Source organism: Coptis chinensis, chromosome 4 (assembly GCF_015680905.1).
Source record: "Coptis chinensis isolate HL-2020 chromosome 4, ASM1568090v1, whole genome shotgun sequence".
NCBI classification, from domain to species: Eukaryota; Viridiplantae; Streptophyta; class Magnoliopsida; order Ranunculales; family Ranunculaceae; genus Coptis; species Coptis chinensis.
In genome coordinates, this window is record NC_141459.1 from 65,067,732 (window position 1) to 65,079,825 (window position 12,094).

General features: G+C 41.7%; 2 protein-coding genes across 2 annotated transcripts; one reads left to right on the plus strand and one right to left on the minus strand.

The window, feature by feature from the left end:
* Positions 1-657: 657 nt before the first annotated feature.
* LOC147504402 (uncharacterized) lies at positions 658-2,521 on the plus strand. The gene is made up of 5 exons (XM_086605190.1): positions 658-692; positions 843-1,512; positions 1,561-1,611; positions 2,184-2,235; positions 2,364-2,521. The coding sequence occupies exons 1-5, from the start codon at positions 658-660 to the stop codon at positions 2,519-2,521; spliced, it is 966 nt and encodes a 321-aa protein (XP_086461316.1).
* A 5,149-nt stretch (positions 2,522-7,670) lies between these two features.
* Positions 7,671-10,068, minus strand: LOC147504403 (sugar transport protein MST8-like). Its single transcript, XM_086604060.1, has 4 exons — positions 9,736-10,068; positions 9,323-9,645; positions 8,413-9,045; positions 7,671-8,257 (listed from the first exon to the last, which is right to left on the minus strand). Exons 1-4 carry the CDS (start codon positions 9,866-9,868, stop codon positions 7,808-7,810), a joined length of 1,539 nt encoding a protein of 512 aa, XP_086460186.1. The 5' UTR covers positions 9,869-10,068; the 3' UTR covers positions 7,671-7,807.
* Positions 10,069-12,094: the final 2,026 nt, after the last annotated feature.

A 12,094-nucleotide genomic window follows, 5' to 3' on the forward strand; every position in this document is an offset into this window, starting at 1 on the left:
GGCAAAATATGAGAAGTGTAAAACCTAAGTACGCGAAGGGGATTTGTGAAGAGGTTATACGATTGAAGGGGGTTGAAATAATAAGGAGTCGAGTTCACAGAATGGTTGTCTAATGTGGTCTCGGTACCGAAAAAGAACGACAAAGTTAGGATGTGTGTTGACTTCACAGATATGAACAAGGAGTGCCCGAAAGATTGTTACCCTATGCCCCGAGTGGATGAGCTAGTAAACAGAACGGTGGGATACAAACTATTTTCCTTCATGGATGCGACCATGGGGTACAATCAGGTCGCGATGTTTGGGCCAGATCAGGAGAAGACGACCTTTGTAGTGGAGGGTGGTACCTATTGTTACACAAGGATGCCATTTGGTTTAAAAAATGCGGGGGCTACCTTTTAGCAGTTGGGAGAGAAGATGTTCGAAGGAAAGATTCAAAAAGAGATTGAAATCTACATTGACGACATGGTGGAAAAGAGCATGTCGGAAGAGGAACACTTAAAGGGCTTACAGGAGACTTTCGGCATACTACGAAAGCATAAACTGAAACTCAATCCCTAGAAATGCACATTTGGGGTAACCTCAGGGAAGTTTCTGGGGTACATAGTCACTCACCGCGGAATAGAGGCAAATCCTGAGCAGATTCGATCATTAATTGAAATGTCGTCCCCGCAGAATGTGAAGGAAGTGCAAAGGTTGGCTGGAAGGGTCGCGACACTAAATAGATTCATTTCCAAGTCATCGGACAAATGCCGTCCTCTATATCGTTTGCTGAGAAAAACACCAGATTTCTATTGGACCGCGGAATGTGAAGGGGCCTTCTAGGAGTTGAAGACTTATTTAAGGAAGGCACCTTTGCTATCATGTCCGGAGCAAGGAGAAAAGTTGTATTTGTACTTGGGAGTTACCGAGTACGCCATAAGTTCAGTCCTGGTCAGGGTGATCGATAAGATAGAGAAGCCAATTTACTTTCAGAGCAAAACCTTGCTGGATGCCGAGACCCGATACAGTAGGATTGAAAAGTATGTGTTGGCTTTGATATTTTTAGCTCTTAAGTTGAAGCCTTACTTTGAAGCACATTCAGTGGTGGTAGTGACAAATTTGCCTCTCAAGCAAGCTTTAAAAGCCAAAAAGTCAGGAAGAATGTTAAAATGGGCGGTGATGCTCAGTTCTTATGAGATCCATTACCAAATCAGAATGGCAGAAAAGGCGCAAGCCATGGCGAAATTTCTGGCCGAATTTTCGGCAAAAGACTCCACTTGGGGAGAGGATATGGTAATGGAATCTGAAGGGGAGGTTAGTTGCTATCCTTTGGATCCTTGGGATATTCGCAATGGATGGAGAGTTTTCGCGGATGGTTCTGCTACAGATACGGGAAATGGAATTGGGGTCCTGTTAGTGATTCCTGAGAACAATCGTCTAGAGTTATCTATGAAACTGGGATTCACGGCTTCAAATAATGAGTTTGAATATGAAACGGTGATAGCTGGATTGGATTTGGCCAAAGATCTGGGGGTGAGCGAGTTATCTATTTTTTCAGATTCTAATTTGGTAATTTGTCAGGTGAATGGAGGGTTTGCAGCACGCTGCCCAAGGATGGCGATATACCTTGAGGTCCTATAACGAAAGGCAAGTAGGTTCAGCAAGATAAAGTTTGCCCATTTAGGCCGCGGAGAGAATAGACACGCCGATGCCTTGGCTTATGTGGCAGCGGTTCATCCTGGAACAGAGGGTCGATCTATTGAAGTAAGGGTGTTAAGCAAACCAAGTACATCAGAAGAGGAAGGGATTTGGTTAACCACTGAAACTGAACAGGGGTGGATGGAACCCATAAAAACTTTCTTGAGGGGAGTAGAAATAGAAAATAAGCAAGAAAAGCGAAGAATGGAACAGCTGAGTTAGAGATACACATTACTAAAAGGAGACTTATATAGGAGAAATTTTAGCGGACCATTGCTAAAGTGTATAGGTCCACGGCAGTCCCAAGAAGTTCTGGTAGAGGTTCACGAAGGCGATTGCGGAAGTCATTCCACTGGGCGGACAACAACTCACAGGTTGCTATCACAGGGGTATTTTTGGCCCCATATGAAGAGAGATGCCACAGAGTATGCCAAGAAGTGTGAGAAATGTCAAAGATTTGCACCGTTCATACATTCACCAACTGAGCCATTTTATAATGTGTTCAGCCTATGGCCATTCGCCATGTGGGGATTGGATATTGTAAGACCTCTACCCATGGTAAGCGGTAAAAGGAGATTTATGTTGGTCGCTACTGATTATTTTACCAAGTGGGTGGAAGGCGTAGCTTTGCAACAGGTTAAGAAAGAAAACGTGAAAAAGTTCTTGTCGGAGAATATCATATGTAGGTTCGGGCTGCCACATACGGTCATTGCGGATAATGGAACTCAGTTTACACGGGGGTAAAGTGCAAAAGTTTCTTCAGGCGTTTAGGGTGAAGCAGGGGTTCTTAGCTCCCTACAATCCTGAGGGAATAGACAGGCAGAGGCTTCTAACAAAATCATAATGGATAATTTAAAGAGAAAGTTGGAGGCGCGGAAGGGTGCATGGGCAAACGAATTGAATCATGTGCTATGGGCTTATCGTACCACACCGCGAACATCCACTAATGAATCACTATTCGCAATGGTGTACGGAGTAGAGGCCGTCATACCAGTGGGGATGATAGAGTCCACGACTAGAACCGTTGCTGTTGAAAGAGGAGTAAATGAGAGGATATTAGCTGCTGATTTGAATCTCGTTGAAGAAATGAGAGAAATAGTCTGCATTCGGTTGGAAGATTATCATCAGACTCTACAGAGACAGTATGATACACGTGTGAAGCCGTGAAGTTTTATGGTGGGTGACTATGTGCTGCGACGGGTTACCCCTGCTACCAAGAAAGAAAATGAAGGAAAGTTGAGTCAAAACTAGGAAGAACCCTATGTTATTAGGGAAAAGGGTACATCTGGAACTTATGGATTACAGACTATGACAAGGGAAAAGATAGAAAAGTTGTGGAACATCAGAATGTTGAAAAAGTTCCATGATTAGAGTCTTTGTTTAGTCTTCTAAATGTGGAGAATTTTAGATAAAGCTATGTGAACAGCAGAATGATATTTTGTATTCAATATTATTATGTCTATGAAATAAAGATACACTTCTTTCAACTGTGTCAGGAAAGAGATAAGAAAAATCAATTTTGGGGCAACCCCAAGTAGCTTCACAGCTGACCAAAAATAGTGTTGGGGGACGAGCCTTTCGCAGACTATATGTTCGAATCAACTTGGGGGCAACCTTAATTAGCTTCACAGCTGATCAAACAGAGCGGGGGATGAGCCCTTCGCAGACTGTATGTCCGAATCAACTTGGGGGTAACCCTAACTAGCTTCACAGTTGATCAAAGAGAGCGGGGGGATGAGCCCTTCACGGATAGTATGTCCGAATCAACTAGGGGGCAACCCTAGCTAGCTTCACGGCTGATCAAAAACAGCGGGGGGGACGAGCCCTTCGCGTACTGTATGTCCGAATCAACTTGGGGGCAACCCTAATTAGCTTCACAGCTGATCAAAGAGAGTGGGGGGGGAGGAGCCCTTCGCAGACTGTATGTCCGAATCAACTTGGGGGCATCCCTAACTAGCTTCACAACTAATCAAAGAGAGCGGGGGCGATGAGCCCTTCGCGGACAGTATGTCCGAATCAACTTGGGGGCAACCCTAGCTAGCTTCATGGCTAATCAAAGACAGCGGGGGGCTTGGCGGTCTCTTCATCCGAAACAACTTTGAAGCAAATAAAGATAGCCCCATCAGAAACAGGGAATCGAACTTAAAATTTCTGGAAGATTTGGCTTAAAGACACATTGAATTGGAAGAATGGTTACGTCTAGAATGCGGATTGAAAGATAAACCAACTTTGATCAAACATATTTGTTCAAACACAGGTAAAAGTTATACAAAAAGTCCAAAAAGTAAACTGCAAAGAACGAAAGCCACAAATGTTATTGCTGCTCAACATTCACTTCTTCCTGAGGGAAATTTGCGTCTTCATCCACAGCGTTGTGGTTATCATTGTCCAACTCAACTGGGGAGGTGTCAGCGTTGGGAGTGGAAAGAGGCAGATCAGCTGTAGTAGTCTCAAGAATCGCAGACGATGGGACTAAACCTGGTGTATCAGGGCCTGGAGGCTGCAGGGGAAGAAGACGGCCAGCTGCAGTAAGATCATCAAGTTGCTACTTCAATTCACGAGAAATCTTCTTTGTAGCTAGGCTTTGGAACTGCTCTGCGGCCTCCTTCATAGCCTTGTCTAAGGCAGCTTGGGAGGCAAGTTTCTCCGTCTCCTTCAGGCTGTCCAGTTTGGAAGTGACCCCCGCTACATAGTCGCGGCCCTTGTCCTCGACCATCTTGAGTTCCTTTTGGGCCTTGAGAGCCACAATCTGAAGATCGTCCCTTTCCTTCTCCAACCTAGCGTTCTTAGCTTTCCAGCCATCAGGGCCATGAATCTCCTGCTTCGCAGCCTCCAGAGTCTCCACAGTACTAGTTAGGCCGCGCAACACAAAGCCAATATCCAGGCTTAGCTGTAGAGACATAATTGTTATCATATGTAGTAGTAAAGAGAATGAAAAGGCAAAAGTAATAACACACAAACCTTTTCCCAACCAGTATAGATGGCAACCCTATGTGACGTGAACGTGCCAGAGTCTCCTTAGGCTTGGTCCCGAGGGATATGAGAGCTGAAAAACAAGGAAGATGCGACTGCTGGGTTGTCCAAAGCTGAGTTGTAGGTTGTAACTTTGCGATCTCTGGCCTTGAATTTGGGATGCCAAACTTCGACCGGACCGGAGGATAGGGGGGCCGCCAGAGTTGGGTCCTGCCTAAGGCGGCGTGCGGGAGCTAGAGACCGCGAAGGTTCAGTGCGTATATCGGTGCTGGGATGAGCAGTAGTCTTGGCCTTTTTCGGGGGAGGACTCTTATTTGAAACTTCGATGGGCGCATCACCATCAGAGTCGCTCTCCTAGAGTTTGAATTTGTTAACATCCATATCCGCTGCAGTGGGAGGAGAGGCAGTGTTGGCAAAATTGTCTTCCCAGTTAGCCACACAAGAATACGAAGGAGGAGTGGGGTCAGTGGTAGTAGTTTGGGTCTTGGAGACAGCGGCACGTTGGGCAACGGCTCGATAATGAGAAATTTTGGTGGTGTACTTGAATGACTTATGAGCTTGGCGCTTCCTTTTTTGGAGGGGAGAAGGTTTTGGCTTTCTTTCTTTGGGGGGCGGCAGGCGATAGAGAGGGCCTTGATATTTGCCGATGTCTTTTAGAGAAGGGTCAAGTAAGAGAGGATTCGCTTTTTCGGGATCAATGCCGAGGACTTCACACTGGGCACTCCCCAATTCGCGGAGGGATTGGAAAATCTCTGAAGAAACTCCGGTGTATATCTGTGATCACGAATCGGGTTTCCAGCCTGGATCACCAAAAATAAAGACAAGTTACAAACAAGTTAGACAGAAACACTGCAACTCGAAATGTCTTACTTACCACTTGAAAGGAAATGGAGATGCCTTAGAGAAACTTCCAAAGGAAGGTCCGCGGATATAAAACTCCCAGACACATACAACGGATAATAGTGCCACACCTTGTCAGAAGTGGTGATGTGGAGAATAAAAGACTTCTTCTGCGGACGAGTACAAAAGGATTGATATCCCACACTCCCAAGTTTAGTGCTCTTCTTTATATAATAATGAGCAATTATATCGTGGAGTTGGATTTTAGGTGTGTGGGTTTCGTTGTAATGGTTGGCGGCGTACATAACACGCCAGAAGTTACCTATGCCTTGACCTGGCAGAATGTTAAAATGGTTAAATACCTCGACATCAAGAAGAGTTAAGGGAAAACGCAAACCAGCCGCTATCTGTCCTACAGTAGCGATGAGATAACCAGGTCGCGGTGATACCAAGTGAGGGAAGTGGGTGACTCCAGACACGTGTTCTAGAACCACGTCATTGGGTATGCCATAAGCGGCTTTAACTGCATCTAAGTTAGGTCTGCAGTAGTAGGACGGCGGAGGAGGAAGAGAAGATTTCCTCCCAGAAGTAGATGGAACAGCGACTGGACTGGCGGAGCCAGAAGCCATGGATTCAGATCGGTCCGTGGAATGGTGGCTAGATCTGGGGGTAGAGGATTCAGATCTATCAGATTTGGTGGCGGAGGTATCCACCGATTCCGATCTCGACATGATGAAATCAGCGCTAAGATAGGAGTTCTACACAAAAGGGGATAGTGCAATTTAAGAAAAGAAGAAAAAGGGTGAAACAGTACCCCCAAAATGAAGATAACAAATAACAAGAGGAAGAAAGAACGTGGAAAACAAACCTGAGGTAAGAGGTAGCCAAAGCAACGGAGGAAGATTGGAGAACACGAACGGCGCTGGAAAGATCTACCAGAGGGAAGAATAGTGGAGAGGAAATTGAAGTGGTTGAAGGAAATAGAAGTGGAAGAGAAAAATGAAGGTTTTGGGTTTTGAGAGAAGAGAGAAGTTTGAGTGGGATTTGAAGGGGCAAGGGCAAAAAAGGGATTTACCAAAAAAGGGACCAAGGGAATTGAGACACGTGGAATCTCGAAATTCGAAGAGACAGTTCTGATGCGCATGCACCGTTTTTCCACATGGCAATAAGGGTGGAGTACGTGCCTTGTGCCTTGAAAAAGAAAATGTGAGGACAGAGTAAAATAATAGGTGATGACTGTGTAAAAGAAGAGAGATATACGGGCAAAGGGTATAAGGAATGAGGAAATGTTAGTTCTCGGCCCCATCGATGTCCGCGAACCATCAATAAGACCGAGAGAGGGCATTTGTGGTGGTCATATTCATGACCTAAGAGGTTAGTGGTGACAAATGGATCGGATGCGGTATAGTACGGGCGAACATGCTGCATGGGATCAAATCCGTGATATCCTAACCACTTTGGAACCGACGTGAGACGTGGAAAGAGATAGCGGAATCCTAAACGAACCAGGAGAGAGGAGAGGTTAGAAAAAGAGAAGGAGGATAAAGGAGGAAAGAAGGGAAAAGAAAAAGAGGACCAAAAGAGAGAAGAGAAGAAAGAAGAGTGAAGAGTAAGGACTTGAGACAAGTAATCTTATTGGTTAATAACAGTGTATACAGATATGTTTCTTTTGGATAAAGTGATAAACTCCTTTGATTTTAAGGAATTGGGGTACAAAGCAATATTCGGACATTCGACTTTCAATACAGACGATTGGGCAATGATTGGGCAATTTTATTCTCAATGGAGAAAATTGAGCCAATCCTACAATGAACGAGGTAAACCGTCAAAACTGGGCCAGCAAATTTGCACAATGGCGCGCCCATTATTAATCTTGTAATTTAGAGATAGAGGTTGTGTTTGTGTGGTCTGCATATTTGGAACCATTAAGAAATTTAACCAAAAGTCCAAAACACAGTTAAACAGGGGTAAAATTCTGATGCAAATAGTAATATTTATCTCTCAGTTGCAGATTCATCTCATCATAGTTTTGACTGGGGAGCAGTCCTTTCGATAGAATTTTGCCATTTTGGTTTTTGCCAAAACAACCTACCAATTCCCTGACTGAAAGTTTTCAAATTTGAAGTCAGATCGACAAGCACATGCAAGATAAGAAAATAAATAGATGAATGAGAAACATCTTGAAAGTTAAAGACTGTATCCTAACAAATTACTTCAATTTCTTGTTCCCGTACTACAACCAAAATTGCCTAATGCTGTTTCCATTATAACAGAACGAAATTTAGGATAAAATAGAGAAACTAAGTAGCCCTTCGTCTTAGGGCTCTCCAACTTTCTTCTCAGCCGTATCATCAGGGAAACATTTGCCCCAGACCTTATGCGGCTTCCATACCATTTCCGTCATTTCTTCAATTGGCACACCTTTCGTTTCAGGTAATAAAATGTAAATGAAGAGCGACATGATGAGTACACAGGCAGCAAAGAAGAAGAAAAGCCCGAATTTCATTATGCAAAGCATCTTCAAGAAAATTTGGGCAATCACGAATGTGCAGAACATGTTGAAAGTAACGTTAACACTTTGTGCGGCTGAACGAATCTCAAGTGGAAAAATTTCGCTAGGGACTAACCATCCCAGAGGACCCCAAGACCAAGCAAAACCAGCAACATAAACGCAAATACACGACAGTACAAGAGCAGCGTAACCAGTGCTTAAGGACGCAGTACCATTATATCCAAATTTAAATGCAATGAGACCTCCAACTGCACACTGCAATGTTAAGAGTTTAGTTTTAATATGCAAGCGAAGTAGAAATAACATTAGTGTACACCTTCTAAATTGCAATTTGCAAGTCATCATACATTAAAAAACTCATCAATCATATTGCCTTTTGTAACATAGTTCGAAAGATGAGATTAGAATACCTGAAAAATAAACATTTGCATCCCACCCTGAATAAATAACCACCTTCTGCCCTTCTTATCGGCAAGATAAATTGCAAAAAATGTAGCAGCAGCATTGACACATCCAGTTATAACAGATGACATTAGAGAAGCCCTACCACCAAAACCAAGAGTCTTGAAGAGAACAGGAGCATAGAACATCACCACATTGATGCCAGTAAATTGTTGAAAAATAGGAATGGCAATGGCCATGGTCAGATGTGGTTTATACTTTCTATCAAAAAGTAGTTTGTTCCATGGATCTTTAATTAGTTTTGAAGCATCACTAGCTGCAACAAGATCATCGTACTCTTCATCAACATCCTTAGTTCCGCGAATCTTTTGAAGCATTATTTTTGCTTCCTCAGGATGATTTCTCTCAATTAGAGAGTTTGGCGTGTCAGGTAGAACTAAGCCACCAATAGTGATAATTATAGCTGGGACTGCAGCACCACCTAAACTATATCTCCATCCTTCACCACTCTTCATCTGGTCTGTCTTATAATTCACAATGTTCGCAACTAGAATACCAATTGTGATGCACAACTGAAACAGAATGTTAAAACGACCACGAAACCTGTATGGAGCCATCTCTGAGAGGTAAAGTGGCACTGACTGTAGTGGAAAAAAAGTGCATAAGTTGTCAGAAATTACAAGAACAAATTATCAAAACATCAGTTATTTCAAGGCGAATCCGAAAATGACTCATATCTTAAGCGCTACATGATCATAGCATTGTACTACTCCTCATGTGCTTCAGGTATGGGAGAGAAATTGTGTCGGTTCACAAGTCACAAAAGTAAAACGTATGGTAAAATTGGAAGTTACGAATTGCGGTTTAGATGACTCAGGATTTTTTGATATTGTAGTACAAACCAAAAGAAGTTAATACCTGATTTGCAAAACCAACGCCAAAACCAAGAAAAAGCCGACCAACAATTAGCATGGTTAGGTTATGAGCAGCAGCATTCGTTATTGATCCCGCTAAAAACACAAGACCACCAAGAAACATAGTGATCTTTCGTCCCCATGCTCTAGTTATCTTTGATGCAACAAGACATGATACCAGAGCAGCCAGGTATAGTGAAGATGTAAATAGAGTAAGAATTGAACTGTCAAACTTGCAATACTGATTTGAGGATTGAATACCAGTCTCCTTTTCGTATACTGAAGGGAAAAACTTCTTCAAGAACGGTGTCATGGACGTAACACCACCTGCACCAATATCAAGCAAAAATCAAATCTTCATTTTAAAAAATGAAAGAAGTGCAATGCAATAAAACTAATTAAGCATATAGATCATACCAGAGATACCGAGGTCATATCCGAAGATCAATCCACCTGTAGAGCCTAGTAAGCACGATAAAATAACGTAGATAGTAACATTTCCGGGGTAGTTTTTACCGGGACCTATTGGAACAGCACCACCACCAGCCATTGTGAACTGTATACTAACTAGTATTCTGTTTTCATGCAAGAAGTAGAGAAGGGAAGAACATGTAAAGAAGTGCAGTGGTATTTATAGAGAAAATCTAAAGTAATTATATTATTAGAAAGCTGGATAAGATTATCGAAAAAAGAAAAGAAAACAAAGAAAGCTAGATAAGTGCTAGCTTATCCTTACTATTTGAGTTTGATGCGGAAACTAGTTAACACAAGCATGTATGCATAGAGATTCTAGGGTTGCTTATGGATAAGTTCTGTTGCCCACTTTGTTAGGAGCACGCCAATACCGGGTTAATTAGATTCTCACTTGGTTCAATTGAGTTACCAGTTCAACTTATGGAACATAAATCATGCAAACCCTAGAAATTGAAGCCCGAGAGTATGCGAGTCTCACTGCCTTTTTTTTCAGTTACTTTGAACTTTTAGATAATTGATTGATATATGCTTATTTTAACTAGTATTATCCCAACTAGACCCTAATTTCACATCTAGTTGGTTGAGCTCAGTTTTGCGAAATTGATTTAACTATTTCTAAAAACCTTCCTAGCCGTCCTATTTTAAAAACACAATGAAATAATTCTTATCAATTTTATTGTACGATATGATATTAATTTCTTAGCTATGACTAGAAAACTGCGAAGGGTGGTGAACTGAAGACTAACCTTTAGGTCGAGCCTTTAGGAAGAGAAAAAGAAAAAAAAAATGAAGTGAAGACGAAAAATTAAAAGAATAAGTTTTGCTGAGTTCTCAAAGATATATTGTCTTGCCACCGCATTCGACTCTGTTAAAATTGTCCTAGACAATTTACTACCTGCTTATTTTTATGGATTGTATTCCAATGATGACTATAGTTTCAAGGTTTAATTACAAGCATTTTTTTTGGATATTTCACATATTGTTATGTTATTCCTAGAAATAGAAGTTATCCCAAAACTTATCCCTAGAAACAACAAAATCCCTTTGATGGCACATGACCTTGTAGGGTACTAAATAGCCTTATACTTAAAGATAATAGGATGAAAGAAGAAGATAATGAAGGGGAAGAAGAAGACGTTGAAGATCGAATAAATTACTACAATAGAAATTAAAGACGTATTACATCACTGAAAACGTAATGTTACTAGTGGTGATGTTAAAAGTTGGTGTTTTTAACATCACTTTTTAATTGATGTCTAGAAGTGATGAGAACACTTTTGAAATGATGATATAAGGGTAAAGATACGACTTCCCTTCGTAAAAGTGATGGCAAAAAATGATGTTATAAAAATACAAAATCATTTTTTTAGGGATGTACTGGTTAGCAATTTGACATCACTTTTTAAAAGTGATGTTATAAAAACTCATTGACGTCACTTATGCTTGATTCACAAAAGCACAAATTTAAATTGAAAAAAAAAATATAATTGGATCCAGATGGATTCGAACCATCAACCTCTCAAATATTTGAGTTCTCTTGCCATTTTGAGCTTATAGATCGATCCATAGTCTCACAAACTAACATTGACTAGCTGCCATAGAAAACGCAAGAGTATCCTAAGAAACTATATACAAATAAGTAGAACTTTCTTTTGGCAACTTAAAAATTCTAAGTTACTAACTATGGCAGTACCAACCATGCTATTGAACCATATATATTCATGACAATGTTTAACTATAAACCCCAATAACTTTCAAACGTACTAACGAGTTGAGGACAACAAGATATAAAAACCGTGTGTGGGGGACTAATATACACAGCCAATGTATATTATACACGTGTCCAGCACAAACTCGCCAGGTTGATTATACCAAGACCTCAGCCAGGTCGCTCATATCAAGACAACCAGGTCGCTTATACCAAGACCTCAGCCAGGTCTTGTAATGCTCAAAGATGGAAATGCATGTCGTTACATCTATTTTGTAATAGCAATCATGCACTCATTTAAGCTCATTGAAGTCTAACAATTAAGAGGTCCCGACCTGACGCAGAGGAAAGGGAAGAGTCTCATCAAAGACCACTACAAAAGGAAGAGGAGAAGGCGAGGCAAGAGACATCAGAGCTCCATGCTCACATTCTCTCCATCTCCAATTCAATCACTCAATTCCAATATGAACTATGTTTGACTTGATTCCAGTTCACCGGAGAACTGGATATGTAGGCAGTTCGATCATTCGAACTCAATCATAACATCAACTTCCCCAATCACCAAGACTTGTAAGGTCGTGACTAAAATGCACC